At 57.6% G+C, this 17,405-nt stretch overlaps 1 protein-coding gene across 2 annotated transcripts; it reads right to left on the bottom strand.

Moving 5' to 3' along the window:
• Positions 1-7,364: 7,364 nt before the first annotated feature.
• TINAGL1 (tubulointerstitial nephritis antigen like 1) lies at positions 7,365-17,397 on the bottom strand. 2 transcript variants are annotated; one of them, XM_036350459.1, is made up of 12 exons: positions 17,253-17,396; positions 16,482-16,798; positions 14,878-14,941; positions 11,297-11,389; positions 10,975-11,089; positions 9,820-9,943; positions 9,587-9,737; positions 9,298-9,487; positions 9,156-9,201; positions 8,844-8,967; positions 7,992-8,037; positions 7,365-7,898 (listed from the first exon to the last, which is right to left on the bottom strand). In XM_036350459.1, the coding sequence occupies exons 2-12, from the start codon at positions 16,789-16,791 to the stop codon at positions 7,758-7,760; spliced, it is 1,404 nt and encodes a 467-aa protein (XP_036206352.1). In that variant the 5' UTR covers positions 16,792-16,798; positions 17,253-17,396; the 3' UTR covers positions 7,365-7,757. The 2 variants fall into 2 exon arrangements, with proteins under 2 accessions (XP_036206352.1, XP_036206353.1); XM_036350460.1 differs by having other exon boundaries at positions 7,756-7,898; positions 8,906-8,967; positions 17,253-17,397.
• Between the last annotated feature and the right edge of the window lie 8 nt (positions 17,398-17,405).

Genomic DNA, 17,405 nt, shown 5'->3' with positions numbered 1-17,405 from the left:
TGTGTGTTTTCGTGCATGCTGGTAATCTGTGAACTGGTGAAAGCAGCCCATTTACTTCTTTGGTGATGGCTAGCATTTAAAATGTTATTTCTAAATCTTATTTTGTGTGTTTTTGTTTTGTTTTAATTTTTAAAACCTGACCATGACCTCCTGGTTCATAGGTTGATGCTCAACCACTGAGCAACCCTGGCTGAGTTGGCGATTTTTTTTTTTTTTAAGTTTGGTTGCATCTCTAGTCATATCTTTATTTTTTTTGTTCCCAATATTGTGCATTATGTGCCAGTGATTTCTTTATTTTATTAAGGCTTTTAAAAGAATTCGTTCAACTTTTTGTTGCTTTCGGTGTCATTACTTTCTGCTTTGTCTTTATTACTTGCTTTCTTCTACTCTCTATGAGTTTTCTGGTGGTCTCCCCCTCAAGTCTTGAGTTGGAGGCTGGATTCATTTTTTGCCAATCCTTCCTTTTTCTAATAAATGCTTTTAAGGCTATAATTTTTCCTCTCAGTTCCACTTTAGCTTATTGTTATTCAGTTTTACATATCTTACCATTTTCATGATCATGTTTTAGAAATGAGTTTTTTAAGTTCACAGACATATTGAATTCCCTTGGCCAACTTTTTATTGTTGGTCTCTAATTTTACTATGTTGGGATTAGAGAATGTGACTGAACGATATTGATTCTGTGAAAAAGGTAGACATCCTCAATGGCCACGCGTGGTAATTTTTGAAATGTTCTACTTTCCACATTGAACTTGAAAACAATGGGTAACTTCATTGATTGATTTGCTACCTGGTCTTAAGAACGTTAATTAAAACTTCTCGCTTTGTTTATAGATTTGTGACTTTCTCCTTACAACTCTGCCAGATTTGCTTTATATGTTTCACCAAAATAAACAAATAGAAGTTCATGCTTATCCCAGCTTCTTGGCCGAGGTTTCCTTTTGAGTGTATTGGTAAGGGTTACATTGCTGTTACACCAGACCCGCAAAAACAGATTCAAACGTCTACAGCCACAGTCCATGTGGGGCTCGGTCAATGGGGAGCCGGGCAGGAGATGAGAGAGAGGGAAGAGAGTGAGGTTGGAGCATTTAATCCCTGTTCCCTCACCGTGAGGCCTCTGCTGCTCTCCAGGACTCCCCTCTCCCCCCTCCGCCTGCAGCAAGGAGAATGAAAGCCAGGCTGCTGCTGGCCAGAGCACTGCGCTCTCTCTGGTGACTCCCTGCACCCAGCTTTGTCATTCATCCTTTTGCAAGTAAACTCTGCCCCAATTCTCATTAGAGCATGCCATCTGTTTCCTGTTGGGATCCTGAGTGATGCAGGCTGGCATCGTGTGTTTAAAAGTCATGGATGCTGAATGCCTTTAGGCAAATGTGCACTCACCCATGCATGCTGGGCACAGGCCACCACTTCCTGTTCACACTCTGCTGGCTCACTCCTCTGTCGGCCTTATCTCAGCGACAACGGAAGCAGATGGCAGAGACCTGTGCTTGGGGCGCCAGGCCAAGGCAGCCAGTTCCTCTAGAGCGCCAGCCAGCTGCCGGGCACCCCCTTGTCCATCTCAGCACAGGCTCAGCCACTGGTCTGAAGGCCAGAGCTGACTCTCTCTGGACAAACTCGGCAGCCTGGGGTCCTGGGGACTCACCTTGTCCGAGGATGCTTACCACTTCAGATGGGTCAATACTTTCACCTGGTGCCCCTCTCCTTCTGCAGGACCCAGAGTGAGCCTGGCCCTTTAAGGTGGCGCTGCGCATCTCTGCTCTGATTCATTAGGTACCGACTCTTCTCTGTCTAACTTTCCCTGTGCCTGGCTCGTTTCCCTGATTTCCTCGTTCTTGGGGAAATCCTCAGTCTAGAGCTTGCAGAGGTAACAGATCACTCCTCGTTTTGCAGACTTCAGGGTGGGAAGGGGGCTTCGGGGCGTCCAGTGGGGCTGGAATTTGAGCCTGGCTCTGTCTGGCTCTGGGATGAAGGCTTTCCAAGGGAGGTGTGTGCATGGGGCGGGTGGGAGGGAGCTGGGGCAGGGCGCGGGGGAAGACATGGAGCCTGAATGGAGGCATGAGCGAAGGACGGTGTGAAGGACAGTGCCACAGGTGCGGGAAACCTTCATGCCAGACTGGGGCCCTCTCCTGGCCAGGCTGGGGCACAGCATCGGGGTGAGGAGTGCGAGGTGGGGGCCACGGCCACGAGCCGGCCTCTGGATCCCACAGACTGAGAGCTCCCACCAGTTCTGCCCCTTCCTGCTTTGTCCCCTGGGCCAGTGTCGGGGCGCACGGAGCCGTTCTGCTCTGAGGACTCACCAGGAATGTGTGTAAGACACAGTCTGGAGTAGCTGCTGGGCTCTGGGACGGCACAGGCCCCTTCTCTCTACGGCCTCCCTGGCTGAGGCAGGTGAGGCGTCAGCCACCAGGGGGCCCTGCTGCCACGGTGGACAGCGCCGCTAGGCCCCGCCCGTGGGCACCCATTCATTCTCCTTCCTCCCGTCTCCCAGCGAACAGCTCCTGTGTCTCTGCCGGCGCCGCTTTTCGTGGGGAAGACTGCCTTGGGTGTCAGTGTCAGAGCCACAGATTTCTCGCCGCGTGGATGGAATGCTAGAGAAATTAAAGCCTAGAGCTCAGAAGTGAATCCTCAGGGAGACGCTGAGGAGGAATCCCTCACTCTTTGGCCTGTAAAGGGTCTCTCTCTTGTTTAATCCACAAATTCAGTGGAAGGCAATGTGGTCTGTGTTACCCCCTCGCCCTCCCCCCCAGAGTCGCAGCATTCCTGAGCCTTGATCTCCTTGCCTGTCCCATGGTGGTCATCCCTGGCTGCTGTGGGCCTATTTCCGTCATCTGTTCACTATTCCTTCTTCCCCCTGGAATAGCGGCCCTCTCCTTCTTTGGGGACCCCCCTGCCCCAAACACCAATTCAGCACGGGCTGTCATGGCTTCCATGACAGGTGCACACCTAATTAGGGACAGGCCAATCCTAATTAGGGACACCCCCCCCCCCCCCGTTCCGTTCAGTTTTGTTTTGAAGCAGAACTGAGAACATGGCTGTGGGCTGAGTCGCTCAGGAGGCCATGTGTCCTTCCTCAGGGCAGAGTTAGTCTGTAGAGCAGCGGTTCTCAACCTGTGGGTCGTGACCCCCTTGGCGATCGAACGACCCTTTCACAGGGGTCGCCTAAGACCATCCTGCATATCAGATATTTACATGACGACTCATAACAGTAGCAACATTACAGTTATGAAGTAGCCACGAAAATAATTTTATGGTTAAGTCACAACATGAGGAACTGTATGTAAAGGGCCAGAAGGTTGAGAACCACTGCTGTAGAGAGAAAGGCAGGAGAGAGAGTCGGCGGTCCTGGGATAATTTGTGTCTCTGATTCCAGCTGTGTCCGGGCCCAGGAGCCCTGCTCACCACCTGGATTCTGACAGTCACCTTGCTGGTTGGCACTGGTGTCTATCGATACTTTCTCACAGGGATGTGTATAGGATCAAATGAGCTAAAGTGCATGAAGAGCCAGCCCAGGGCCTGGCCCACTGCAGGCTCAGTAGGCATGAATTCCTTTCCCTTAATGGGCACCAGGCAAGGACGGGGGCTGGCAAGACACCAGGAAGATGTGAGGCATCAGCACTCTTAAAGTGATGTAACTTAGCAGCTCCTGGGAAACTAGAGTCAGGTGCCCTGGGACCCTGCAGAGCCCCACAGGAGACCAGAGTGAATGCCCAAGCAAAACATTTGGTGGGTAGAAAGGATGAGGCTAAGAAAATAATTCCTGCCCCATTCCTTTGGGGGTGGGGGGAAAAGTTGTCAACAGATACTCCCTCTGTGCCCGGGATACATGCTGAAGTTTCTGGAGGTCCAGAGGATTGTCGCCAGAAAAGGCTTTCCAGAAAAGGGACATTTGACCTGGGTTTTGTAGGATAAATAAGAGTTTTCCAAGCACGGAAAAGACTTGGAAAAGACACTGAGCTATCACTACCAATCAACCACTGTTCGTGCAGGGATGATTTGTATGAGGATGGAGAGGGTCTGGGTTTGAATCCGCCTCAAATAAACTTCAGGCTCGTCTAGGCTTCTGTTCCTTGTCTGCAAAATAAGGAAATGGGTTGTTTCTAGTGTTGAAGGAGATACTCTATGTAAAGCAGCCAGAGCAATGTGGTGGCATTGTGGCTAAACACTCAATAAATGTTCAGCCTTTATGTTATCAAACCAGTCCCATCCCCTTAGAATGACGAGAGCTGCTACCAGTCACCGAGCCCCTGTGTTCCAAGCGCAGAGCTAAATGCTTAGCGTGCTTTGTCTCATGCAATCCTCCCAACAGCTCCGGGAGGTGAGTACAGTCACGCGCCACATCCCGATGCCCCAGTCACCAACGGCCGCATACGTGACGGTGGCCCCATAAATGACAGTGGAGCTGAACCGCTCCTATCACCGAGGGCATCACAGCCGTCCTGGCGTCATCGCTGTCATCATGGGTTTGTGGTGATGCCGGTGTGAATAAGCCGACGGCACTGTCACTCCTGTGAAGGTGTAGCATGTAGAGCTGCATACAGCACGTAATACTGATGAGGATAATGAAGGACTGCTGCTGCTTCATGTATTTGCTACTCCGTGCTTTCTGTCCTCACTGTAAAGCGTACTCTTTCTCCGTGTAGAAGTGTTTGCTGTCAAACAGTAGCTGTGTTTAGCCCCGTCTCATTTACCGGGTCGCTCGATTGCACCATTTCTTTGGGCTTGATCCCATCTCGTGTTGTTTTGCGCAGCAGCACGCTGTACAGGTCTGTGGCCTAGAGCAATGGGCTGCGCCATATCGCCCAGGTGTGCGCCAGGCCAGGCCACGCCGGCTTCTGTAAGGGGCTCTGTGGTCGCATAGTCACGAAACTACCTAGTGAATTTCTCAGGACGTAGCCCCCTTCCTCTATTTGTATTTATTTTCTTATTTTTTGTTGTTGTTCATCCTCACCCGAGGATATTTTTCCCATTGATTTTTTTTTTTTTTTTTTAGAGAGAGAGAGTGGAAGAGAGGAGGAGGGGGAGACATGGATGTGAGAGAGACGCGTTGGTTGGTTGCCTCCCACACAGGCCCCTGACTGGGCCTTTGAGGAATCAAACCCTTGACCCTTCGGTGTAAGGGCCACCAGCCAGGGCGTGGCCCCTTTCTTCAGTGTCCAGGACTGTACTGGTATCCCCAAAAGACAGGCTCTGAGGGGCAGCATTGCCTCGCCAGTGTGGAGCGAACAGAGCAGGGTTCAAGCCCAGGCGTGTCTCATGGCCCAGGCCCTAGGCCAGTGACGGCGAACCGATGACACGCGTGTCAGAGGTGACACGCGAACTCATGTTTTTGGTTGATTTTTCTTTGTTAAATGGCATTTAAATATATAAAATAAATATCAGAAATATGTCTTTGTTTTACTATGGTTGCAAATATCAAAAAAATTCTGTATGTGACACGGCACCAGAGTTAAGTTAGGGTCTTTCAAAATGTTGACACGCCGAGCTCAAAAGGTTCGCCATCACTGGCCTAGGCCCTGAGGGAGGAAGGGGCTAACTAGCTCAGGACACAGCCCAGCAGGGACGAGGGTGCTGAGGTTTCTTATGGACCGGCTCAAGGGCAGTGATTTGGTTGGGCGGGGTGCGGTTTGATGTTAGCCAAGTTCTTTCTAACAACACGTCCGTCTGTTATTAACATCAGAGAACCAAGGGTGACAGGCAAGGTCACTCAGGCAGGCTAAGCTCTCCAGTCCCACCCGAACCCTCTCCCACTCCAGGGCTGGGCGGGCTGGGGTTCCCTCGCCAGGGGAAGGACTAAGGAAGGGCAGGGCTGACTGCCCCAGGGTCCGCAGGGCCAGCCCCCAGCCTCCAACTTGGCTGCACCCTTACTACCCTCTCCTCCCCAAGGGCCTGCAGCTTCCGCCAAAGGTCCTTGTAGAAAATTCCAGCCTCGCCACTGGCCAAGCCGCCCCTGGACAGGGTTTTCCCCACCTCCGGTGGGAGCAGCAGTGCGTCCTGGCGGCTGCAGCCCAAGGCGATGGTGAGCGGCAGCCCCCGCATTCCTGGTGGGTGTCCCCGCCCCTCCCAGTCCCCAGGGCCACTGACTGGCCTTGACTCCTTGGGGATGGGCTGGCCGCCAGGGCAGCCAAGTTCGGGACGTCCTGGCAAACAGGAAATGAGACAAAGGCGGCCCCTTATCGGGCCACACATTCCTTTCAGGTGATGCCCAAAAGGCCAGGGGACTCCGGTCCCTCCCGAGGGTCTGCCCACCAGGGGCAGGGACCTCACCTCCCCTCGGTGACTGGCCTGGGGGTGGGGGAGGAAAATCCCTGCTGTGCAAGCCTCCACCCAGGCCCAGCCTCCCTGGGCTCCCCACTGACATCTGTGCTTAGAGGGATGGGCTGGGGTCCAGGCCTCGAGGCAAGTGGAGGAGAAAGAATGAGTCATGTCCACTCAACCGCTTCACTAACGAGAATGCCACTGTACACCAGGGTCTCCGTGTGGGTACCAGGACCCACTCATGAACCAGACCCAACCACTGCCCTCAGGGGACTAGCAGCCCAACCGAGGAGGTAAGTAGACGCCCAGAGGAGTGAAATCCAGGGTGAAAGGGCAGGGTGCAGGTGAGTCCAGGGAGGGGTGTGTAAGCCACGCTAGGTGGGGTTGGGGTAGTTTGGGGACACATCTGTTGTCCTCCACAGGTATTGTCCGAATGAAGGAAACCTGGAGCTGGCTTTGAAATGGAAGTGGGGCAGGGACAAGGGGTGGTAGAATGGAAGGTCTCTGGACCGGGGGGAATAGCATGTGCAAATGCCCAGTGGTCTGCATTATACTGGACATCTGAGGAGCGGCGAGGACTCCGGAGCTGCCTGGGCACAGGGTGAAGATGCTGGTGAGGATGCTGGCCAGGCGGGTCCTCATGGCCTTGAAAGCCAGGCTGAGCCTGGGAGCCTGGGAAGGTGGGGTGGAGAGAGGGCTTGGAGAGTCAGGCTCAGCTCAGCCCAGTGACGGAGAGGGGGCCTCGCCTGGGGGGCTCGGAGAGGCTGATCTGCGGAGAGAGAGGCTCAGCTTCTGTGGGGCTGTGCCCCCCTTGCCTGCTGGGCACTGGCGCCAGTTCTGCTGGTTGGTGGGTTGCCCTCCCAACTCGGGCGGTGCCAAGTCAGCGTCTGAAAGGTGATTCCTATGAGCTCATGTCTCTCTGAGGGTCAAAGGTCATGCCATCCATAGTCTACCCCCGAGAGGTTCAGTGCCCAGGGCCGCTGACAACGAGGGCTGAATGGAGACTGAGATGTCTAGTCCACACAACACTGCCAACCAGCGCGACCTCAGGCCGTCCTTTCTGCTTCCTAACCGTGTGCCACCCAACTCTGGCCTGAAGCTCCAAGTTATTAAAGTTACCAATAGTTTGTCTTTATTTTAAAACAGTGAAAAAAATAAATATCTTTGGAGAATAAGAGTACAGGGGTGGGATGGGCTGGTGGGGCTGGACAGTTGGTAGTGTCCTGGCTTCAGTGGTCTTGCGTGGGGGTGCAGGGCCTGGAGTCTGCAGGCTGGTTCTCCCGGCCAGGCTCTGTCCCATACCCGCTGGGCAGTCTGGGGGCTCCACCAGCCTCGCCTGCCCTCGGCTCCCAGCGGGGCGCTGTGTCAGCAGAACCAGCGAGGATTAGGCCCCTGACGTCGGCCTGTGTCCGGAGCACGATCTACCAGGCAGGCGGCTGGGGCAGGGGCACCACCCCACAGGGGGCTCTTCTGCCAGCTGGCCTGACATGGTGGCCACGGCCTCAGTGGTGACCCATGTCCTCCATGCCCACACGGCCCCAGACACCCAGCACGAAGCTCTCGATGTCACACTCGTTGGCTCCACGCACGATGCGGAAGTGGCCCTTCTCGCCCCAGGCTGGGCCCCACGAGTTGGCTGCGGTCTGGGAATGAGGAGGCGCATGAGCAGGGCGTGGAGAAGCGGAGGCAGGGGGAAGGGGACAGCGGCTGCGGGGGCCCGCAGCGCGGGGACTCACCCAGTATTTGAGCGTCCTTCCATCAGGCAGTGACTCCTCTCCCCACCTGCGGGCCAGACCGGGCAGGAGCAAGGGCGCTGATTCCACCTGCATTCAGAGGCTGCGCCCCCAGGCAATCCCTATCCAGGCCCTGCTGCCTTTGGTCGCTTGGGTGCACCCTTAGGACTTGGGCAGGTCTCTGTCCTGTCTGCACCTCCCTTGGTCTCCCTCTAAGTCTGTGTGCCTGTGCCCAGTGTGGGTGAAGGCACAAGAGGGATAACTGAGGGGCGTGCAGAAAAGGGGGACTGTGGGCCTCCGTCCTCCAGGGACCCCCCATTCTGTGGGCCATTTCTCTGGGACCTCACACTTCCGCCTGCCCTCCCTCCTCACTTGGGGAGCCAAGGAGGAGTGGGTGCCAGGGACCAGAAGGAAGAGACGCGGGGAATGTGGGTGCCCTAGAGGCCCCAAACTCCACGGCCAAGAACTGTCATTGGTTGGACAACTGACCTCAGTCACTCTGACGCCTCCTGTTAGCTCAGGTGGGGACACTGAAGGCTGGGGAGCGAGTCCCTGTCGGGCAGAGCTGAGCAGGAGCTGAGATGGGGAGAGACTAGCCACTCCCGAATCCTTGCCTATTGCACTGGACTTACTCTATCTCCGCCCATAAGGAAGGAGCAGTCCCTTGAAACCTTGAAACCTTGAAAGGCACCAACTCTTGGTGTGACTAGGCTAAGTCCCTCCTCGTTTGGACTCTCGGCTTCCTCCTCTTTGAAACGGGGCTTTGCAGAGAGATGGTCTGGATTCTGGACAGGCTCAGAGCCCCCGGTGTAAGCTCGGCGGCCCCCAACCCCTCTGTCCCCCAGAGCCCCTCACCCTGTGATCTTGACCGAATGGGTTCCGTGCCGGCGGTATCGCTCTGGCCTCCCGAGGCTCACCGGGGTGTGGCTGTAGATGCCGCCCTGGTACAGGAAGAAGTCCTCGTGCACCTCCATGAGGGCTGTGGGCAGAGGGCAAGGTGGGGCCAGCTCAGCCGTCAGCCCCGCAGCCTCTCCTACCAGGTGCTGCCCATGGGGAGGGGACATGGTCCCCCCACGTCTGGCCCCAGTGGACCTGCTGCTCAGTGCTGTACAGAACACGTGTGCTGCTGGCCCTGTGGGATCAGGGGGCAGGACGAAGGACACTCACCTTGGACAGGGCCGTTCTCCATCAGCTCCTTCATGATCTCTGTCTCCTGCAGGGTGGGAGACGGGGAGGAGAGTATCCGTTAGGGGTGAGGCCCCGGCCTTCCTGCTCTCTTCCCCTGCCCCTCACCCAAGTGCAGACTTACACTGGAGCCGAGACGGTAGGCAGGCGTGACCTGGTAGATGTCATTGGCATGGACGTGGTGATTGGGGCAGCGGGCAGTGGCCTGGCGCTTGCCCCGACCCGTGGCCCGGGTGTGCATCATGCAGCGGGGCGCGGGGCCTGCCTCGGTCTTCTCCCGGCCCGAGAACGGGTAGCAGTGGTCAGACACAACCCTGGAGGGGCAGCAGGAGGGAACAGGGGTGGAGTGAGCTGGCCTCCCCCAAGGCCCCTGCCACATGCCCTCTCCCCTGCCCACACCCCCCACTGCTCACCCTCGCCGTCGCAGGAACCACCAGGCACCATCCAGATGCCCACCGCGGCAGCCCTGCTGGTTGTGCTTGTCACAGGACAGCAGGTTCTGGGGTGACAGGACGGGTGTCATGTGCCCCAGAGAATGGATTGAGACGCGATCGGATGCCACGGCTGGTGAAGGAGCAGAGGGGCCGTCAGAGGGCTCAGGCCTCAGCTCCCTTCCCCATCGAGCCAGCCCTGCCCTCGCATGTACCTGCTGTGGAGAAGGCCCAGGAGCCGGCACAGTTGCCCTGGTCAAGAGGCTCGTGGATGAGGTTGGGCCACTTCTCAGAGGCCTCAAAGGCTGTGGGCAGCACCTCCCCCGGGACCAGCATTGTCTGCAAGACAAAGCCACTCGGCCTGCCTCCTGCTGGCATCGGGGGGCCACCAGGAGTCCAGGGCCTTCTGCGGTTTGACCTTGAGCCTCCTGCTGAGGAAGGATTCCCGCGACCTCCACGCTGACTCAGTGAGACCCAAGCACCCCGAGTGCCGCCCTAGTGTCAGGGGGAGGCCGCCGGTCCTGTGGCCGGGAACAGGGCAGTGGCCCGGCCAGAGCCATCCTGCCTTTCTCCTCGGCCCCTGCCTCGCTCCTCCTCTGCACCTTTCAATCTGTCACATCCTCCTTCCCACCAGGACCTTGGGCTTCAGGCCACTCAGGGCAGGGGCGGGAAGGAGCAGTCAGGTCACGTGATTGAGCAGGCTGCCAAGGCAAACAGCGGGAGGCAAATAGCAGAGGCCTGGGGCGAGGCAGGGTCCGCTCACCCAGCCTTGAGCTGAAGTCCCTCTTCAGACAGGGACGCTCAGGCCAGCCCCCGCCTCCTCCCTGCCCACCACTGCGAGGCGGAGCCTCCAGCCCGTGCCCAGCCCTGTCCTGCTAACGTGCCCCTTCCTCATGCTGACTGTCCTGGTCTGGTTCCAGTTTCTGCCTGGAGAGGGTCCCACTAGTGGGAAGGGGGAAGCCCCCTCCTCCCTTGGGGTTCCGCTGGGTTGTTTCCGAGAATTGCTGCTCTCTGGCCCGAGCTGGAGGAGTGGCTGTTTTCCCTTCCCAAAATACCAAGGTGACCTCCTGGCCACTTGGGCCCTGACCCTGCCGTACTGGGACCAAGTGCATTTTTCCCAGGCTGGGGAGGCCAAGAAGGGGCTCAGCTGGAAGCACAACACCCAGACTCTGCACATCAGTTCTTCTAGTGCAGCCCATCTTGTTATAGGCCAGAACTGAAGGCCCAGAGAAGGAGAGTGACTTGTCCAGCATCACACAGCCTGTTGGAGAGGGATAGGCCCTGGCCTCGGACGAATAGGACACAGGGTGCCAGGATCCCTGGCATCTTAGGCCATGAGGTGGCAGGATTGTGGACAAGGATGGACTTACGTGAATCTCATTCATGCTGGTGACGGAGGGAGACGGGCGGATGGTGCCCAGGCGATAGCGAATGCCCTCATCCAGGGTCATGCCCCAGAAGGCACTGTGGTTCCCAGCCCGCCACCTGAAAGAGAAGGGATGGAAGTGACAGACTAAGGCTGGGGGCGTTGGGGTACATGCCTGTTTGTGGGAGAGATAAATACGGGCTCGTAAGCATATTCTGCCACAGAACTAAGATCTGAGTGTGGGCGTGCCTGGGGGACATGCCTCTCGGGCAGAATGTGCGTGTGCACGTGCGTGGGTGCCCACCGGGGCGTTGCGGGGCTCTTACCCGTAGTTGCCCTGGTTGATGGCGTTGATCATGTCTTGGTCCACCAGGCATGGCTCCTGATCACACTCCCACTGCCCCTTCTCCTGGCAGGTGCTGGGAGAACAGGGGGGAAGGAAGGCGTGAGGGGGGTGCTGGGCGGCCGCTGAAGGGAAGAGGCCCCGGAGGTCTACATGGGCCTGGGATTCTGTACCAGCGTCTACGACAAGACCCTTAGAGGATCCCATCCAGCCTGGTGGTTTAAAATGTCAGCTTCAAGTTCATGATCCTCAAGTTTATATCCCCGGGTCTCTCCCTAAACTCCCTCAGCCCCGTGTCTACCAACAGGTCAAACGTAAAACATCCCCAGCTGAACTCCTGGTCTCCCCTTCTCCCACGCCTGTCCCCAGACGCAGCCACTCCATCCTTCCCAGGGCTCAGGCCAAAAGCCTGACTGTCTCTTATCTACTGATCTAACTCATTGGCAAATCCTGTTGGCTCTACCTTAAAAACGCACCCGGAATCCAAACCACGTCTCATTCTTCCCTGTGGTCCAATCACCTTTCACCTGGATTATGCTGCAGTCTCCTCGCTCTTCTCCCCACTTCTGCCCTGCACCCCCTTCAGTGTATTTTTAACACAGCTGCCGGTGTTCCTGTTAAACCCAGGTCAGATCGTGTCATTCCTCTGCCCCAAACCCTCTACTGGCTTCACATCACAGAATAAGAGCCACAGTCCTGGCGGTGCCAGCAGGCCCCGCACAATCTGTCTTTTTGTCCACTCTCCGACCCCTTGCCCCGCCAGGCTGGCCCTCTGACTCCACACCAGCCGTGCTCCTGCCCCAGGGCCTTTCAACTGTTGTTCTTCCTCCAACGTCCCATGGCTCGCTCACTTCGTCCAAGTTTTCATTCATATGTCACCTGCTCAGGGAGGCCTGCCCTGGCCACCCTAGCTTACAATTCGCCATCCTCCGCTCCTCCTATCTCTCTTCCCTGTTTTATTTTTACCCTTCGCATGCCATCCCTATCTGGCATCCTACACAGTCAGTTATTTATATTGCTTATACCTGTTTCCTCACACACTCTAAGGGCCTCAAGGGCAGGTATTATTTGGTACTGAAGAGTGCCTACAAAACAAAACCTAGCACATACTAGGCACCCAGTAAATGTTTATTGAATGAATGAATGAATGAGGCACTATAGCGAAGTGACTAAGCATAGATTCTGAAATTCAAATCCTGGGTCCAGTCCTAGCAGCTAAGTTAAACTATTGTCTGTAAATTGAGGACAATAATAGCTCCACCTTTCAGGGATGCAGTGGCAGCGTGCAGAGCGTGCAGTGTGGCTGGGCCTGTCTTAGGTCCTCCAAGATTGTCCCCCACCATTCTTGTTCTCATTACAGGGACCCAGCCCCGCCCCTCTGGAGTTTCAGACTCAGATCCAGCTGGCCCCTCTGGGTGTATAAAAGTCATCTCAAACTTTAAATGATCAAGCTGCCTTCCCACACCCGCTCCTGCCCTAACATTCTCAGCTCCAGTCACCCACCTTATCCACAGGTGCTTAAGCCAGAACTCAGCCCCACCCCCAGGCCTCCTCCATCAGCAGGTCCAAGAAGTCACATCACAAAAGGCTCTGAGTCCACCTGCCTGACCCCCCTCCGCTGCCACCTCTCACCTAACCAGGCTCCCTGCCTTTTCGTGATCCCTACACACACCCCTTCTGAAGCCAGAGAAATCTCTGAGGAAGATCAACTGGCCAGTAAATCAGATTATGTGCTCTAAGTGGCTTCCCACAACACGTAGAACAAAATACAAAATCCTCGCCACCGTTTATGAGACTCGCAGGAAGTGGCCTGCACCTCCCGGGGCCTCTCTCCCCGTTTCACAGCTCTGGCTGCAGTGAGCTGGGTCCCACTCCGGCCTTCCCACACGCTGTTCCTCCCATGTTCCCTCCTGGGCCTCTTGTCTCTCTGATATCAGCACAAATGTCCTTTCCTGGGTGGCCCTCACTCAACCCCACCACACTCTAATCTGGGGTCCCCCTTGTTCTCTCTCTTCCCCTCATGCCTATGCGAGGTTGCAATGATGCGTGTTTGTGGGTCTGGTTCTTCACCACTAGCCTGGAAGCTCCAAGGACAAAACCTGTGGTGCATTCTGGCTGCGCTTAGTAGGTCTTTAAAAAATAGGTGTCGACTGAATAGTTGAATTCTATGAATTCTTCGGTACTTTTACAAGCTCTTAACTCTGCTATTACAAGATGCTAAATCACCTCCTTCCAAGCCCGCCCAAGGCTCCCCGCCTCCAATGTTGCCTTTTAAGGAGCCTCAAGGGGAACCAAGAAAGACCCAGTATGGCTGGGCTCTCCAGTCCCAGGAGGGGGCGGGCACTTTCAGGGAGGCCAGAGGGGACTGTGGGACAGGAGGCTTTCCTCCCCCCCCCCCAACTCTCTCTCAGCATTCCTCATCCCTCGAGGGCTCACACAGCCCCACACCCTCCCTCAGGTGTCCCAAGCACAGGGAGCCAGCTGCTCAGAGCTGGCCTGGGTGGGCAGAGGGCTGGTCAGTCCTTGCTTGCACCTCCCCTTTGCCCCTAGGGCTGTCCAAGCAGGTCTAGACTGGACTGGTGACAACAGATCCCAGCATTCCAGAGAGGGTCTGGGGTGGCCAGGCCCAGGGTCAGGCTTGGAGAAAGTGTTAACCCCTCAGTGTCCAGAGGTATCCTGTCAGGACTGGCAGAATCATGCAGGTGCCCTCCATCTTCTGAACACATACAAGCATCTCTCTCTCTCTCTCTCTCTCTCTCTTCTCTCTCTCTCTCTCTCTCTCTCTCTCTCTCTCTCTCTCCCTCTGCCCCAGACACATTCTCACCCAGCACCCCTCATACCAGTGAGGCAATGGAAACAGCTTATGCGTAATGCATTCCAAAAAGTTTCCTTCTCTCTGGGGCCTCCCAGGCAAAGAGGGCAGGGGGTGGAGAGGGTGCAGGGCCCCCTCCTTTTAAGTCACAGGGTCCCCATTCTTTCCGTTAAGGCTTCCTGCCCACCCCAGCTCCACTTTCCATCTCAGGCTCCAGGTTCAATCGAGGAGCACCCCTGACTCCTTCCTCCTCCTGCCGGAACGGAATGGCGGAGGTGAAGAGGGAGAGGGGCCACATTCCGGGGAAGGCCCTGCTACAGGCTGGCTGACCTCCAGCGCAGCCACCCCTGACCCTCATCCGGTCCAGGGCAGCGGATGCTGCAGTCAGAGGTTTCCTTCCTGGCGCCCCCTTCTCGGACTCCCCCGTGACATGGAGAAAGGCCGGGGTTGGGGTGGGGTGGGGGTGGCAGTAGCCCAGCCCATGCGAGGAGGGGCCAGGAATGACTCCCAGCTCAGGGCCCCACCTGGAGTCAGGTACCCATGGTGGGTCACCCCTGGGGAATGTTGTCAGAATGTTGTTTATAGAAGCTGACACGGTCAGTGTGAAAACTCCCATGTTTCAGATGAGGAAACTGAGGCTCAGAGAAGGGGAAGGACTTGCCCCCAGCAAGTAAGTGACAGGGACAGGGTTTGAACCAAGTCTGTCAGCCACAAAGCCCACAAGGGTGCTTCTCCAAGCCCCAAACACTCACCAACGGTTACAGTTGTCCTGGTAGGTTCCTAAGATTGGGTAGATGCGACCCCCATGCATGCATCCTGGTGGGAGGGAAGAGAAGAGCAAAGCAGAACTGAGACCAGAGATGATGGGTGGCAAAGGCCAAGTTCTTAAAGGTCAGGTGTCCAGAAACGTGGACACCTCCGTCCTCCCTCTCCCCACCGCACACACACATCCCAGCCCTCACTGAAACTAAAGTCAAACTATAACTTAAGACCCTCCTGCAGGGTCACCCGGCAACTGCTCCTAGTAAGTTCATCAGGGACTCCAACTTAGATCCTTCTTGCTTCACTTTCTGCCAGCCACAGCATTCCGGGGATGCTTCGCATGTAAGTGAGTTGGGATTTGGGGACCGGGAATTGGGGGGGGGTGCGTAATCCATGGGGAATCTGAGGCCCAGAGAAGGCAAGTGACTCCACTAAAATAATATAGCACTCGGGGATGACAACCCACATATGCAGTCTCACATCCACAGTCCCATGGAACTGGGAAGGAATTCACGCATTCTATCCAAGAGGGCAAGTGCGTGGGCAAGGAAGGTGGCGAGGGCTGAGCAGGAGCAGATCTAACCCAGCTCCCAGGCGTGACCAGCCACCTGGGGGTAGAGAACCCTGGGGAAGGCAGAGGAAGGGCTAAGATGACCCTGACCAGCCCTTGTGCTTTATCAACCTGGGCGTGAGTCAGCGGGCGGGGCCCGCACCTTCCGTGTCTGCGTCCGGAATATGGAAACGGGACTGGGAGAAAGGGCAGGAAACTCCCCTTCTCCGGGCCAGCGGAGAATCCCACCGACCAAGGACCCTCTCTCGTTCAGTCTCGCTGGAGAGAGTCCAGTGAGACCAGAGCGGGGGCTTCCCAGAGGCAGAGAGTGAGGTGGGGTCTCTTCCCAGATGCTGCAAAGCCTCCCCTGGAAATGGCAGTGCTTCAGCCTTGCTCCTGAGCCTGGCTGAGTTTGAGACTGAAAAAGCTACCCACCCCGGCTGTCAGTGTCCCCCTGGCTGTCAGTGTCCCCCCTGGCTGTCAGTGCCCCCCTGGCTGTCAGTGTCCCCCCTGGCTGTCAGTGCCCGCCCCCGGCTGTCAGTGTCCCCCCCCTGGCTGTCAGTGTCCCCCCCCCGGCTGTCAGTGTCCCCCCCCGGCTGTCAGTGCCCCCCTGGCTGTCAGTGCCCCCCCCCTTGGCTGTCAGTGCCCGCCCCTGGCTGTCAGTGTCCCCCCCGGCTGTCAGTGCCCTCCTGGCTGTCAGTGCCCCCCCCGGCTGTCAGTGTCTCCCCCCGGCTGTCAGTGTCCCCCCCCCCGGCTGTCAGTGCTCCCCCCGGCTGTCAGTGCCCCCCCGGCTGTCAGTGTCCCCCTGGCTGTCAGTGTCCCCCTGGCTCTCAGTGTCCCCCCTGGTTGTCAGTGCCCCACCCCGGCTGTCAGTGCCACCCCTGGCTGTCAGGGTCCCCCCGGCTGTCAGTGTACCCCCTGGCTGTCGGTGTCCCCCCCTGGCTGTCGGTGGCCCCTGCCTGTCAGTGCCCCCCGGCTGTCGGTGCCCCCTGGCTGTCGGTGTCCCCCTGGCTGTCAGTGTCCCCCCTGGCTGTCGATGCCCACCTTGGCTGGGAGGGAAAGGGGGTGGCACGCCGAGGCAGAAGTCCCAGAAGTCCGGGCAGCAGTCAGAGATGGTTCGGTTGCAGAAGAGGTCGCAGTAGCAGGTGGCGCCCAGGTAGGGCAGGGCGCAGTGGTCGTCGCGGCCTCGGCAGCACAGGTCCCGCTCCTGGCAGTACCGGCCGCCGGCGTCCCGGATGCCCCGCAGGTGCAGCGCTGGTGCGAGCTCCCGGCGCCCACGGCCCCGCCGGGCACCCAGGGCCCACTGGGCAGCCAGCAGCAGCAACAGCAGCAGCCGCTGTGGGCATCTCCACATGGTGCTCCTGGTCCCAGGGAGGGCAGAGGTCAGGGGTCCGGGAGGCGGGCAGCAGAGACGCCCTGGCCCCCAGGGATGGTTCCCAGCTCCTGGGGCTGAGCCCAAGGGGTTTAGCGGGACCAGAGACCCTGATTCCTGTGTCCCCAGCCGACGCGCCGAGGAGCCACGTTTACGTTCCTCGGCTCCTTGGGAGAAGGGGCCGGGCAGGAGGGGCGGCCCCTCCCTGACCCGCCTGGGGACCTTCGCCGACAGCAGGTGGGGTGTGGCATTCCTGGTGTCCCCCACTGACCACCCCCGGTTTGGACCAGAGGGCTCTCCTGTCCGGGTCCCTCTGCCACCGCCTCCGCCTCCATCCCCATGGGGTCCTCCTCCCTCTGACCCTCCGCGCTCCCCCTCCGCCTGCTCCCTCCTCCTCCCCGTCCCGGTCCGCACCCTCTCCCGGGAGCGGGGAGCGTCCCTACCTGATGAGGGTGTGGGCTGGCCCGGGCTGCCCCACGCACCGCCTCCGGACTCTGGCGACCGGACTCCTGTGACCGCTGGACACTCAAAGTCAAGTGAGGAGCGCGGGGCGGGACCGCTTTTTGTACCGCCCCCCCCCCCGACCCCCACACACA

This window comes from Myotis myotis, unplaced genomic scaffold (assembly GCF_014108235.1).
Source record: "Myotis myotis isolate mMyoMyo1 unplaced genomic scaffold, mMyoMyo1.p scaffold_m19_p_2, whole genome shotgun sequence".
Lineage (NCBI taxonomy): Eukaryota > Metazoa > Chordata > Mammalia > Chiroptera > Vespertilionidae > Myotis > Myotis myotis.
This window is presented reverse-complemented; position numbering and strand designations above follow the sequence as displayed.

Excerpts from the sequence above, each read along its gene's own strand:
- TINAGL1 (XM_036350459.1), bottom strand. The coding sequence starts at position 16,791 with ATGTGGAGATGCCCACAGCGGCTGCTGCTGTTGCTGCTGCTGGCTGCC. Across the intron at positions 9,488-9,586 it reads TGGTTCCTGCGACGGCGAGG|GGTTGTGTCTGACCACTGCT; the intron begins GTGAGCAGTGGG and ends CTGCCCCTCCAG. Across the intron at positions 8,968-9,155 it reads GGAGAACGGCCCTGTCCAAG|CCCTCATGGAGGTGCACGAG; the intron begins GTGAGTGTCCTT and ends CTCTGCCCACAG.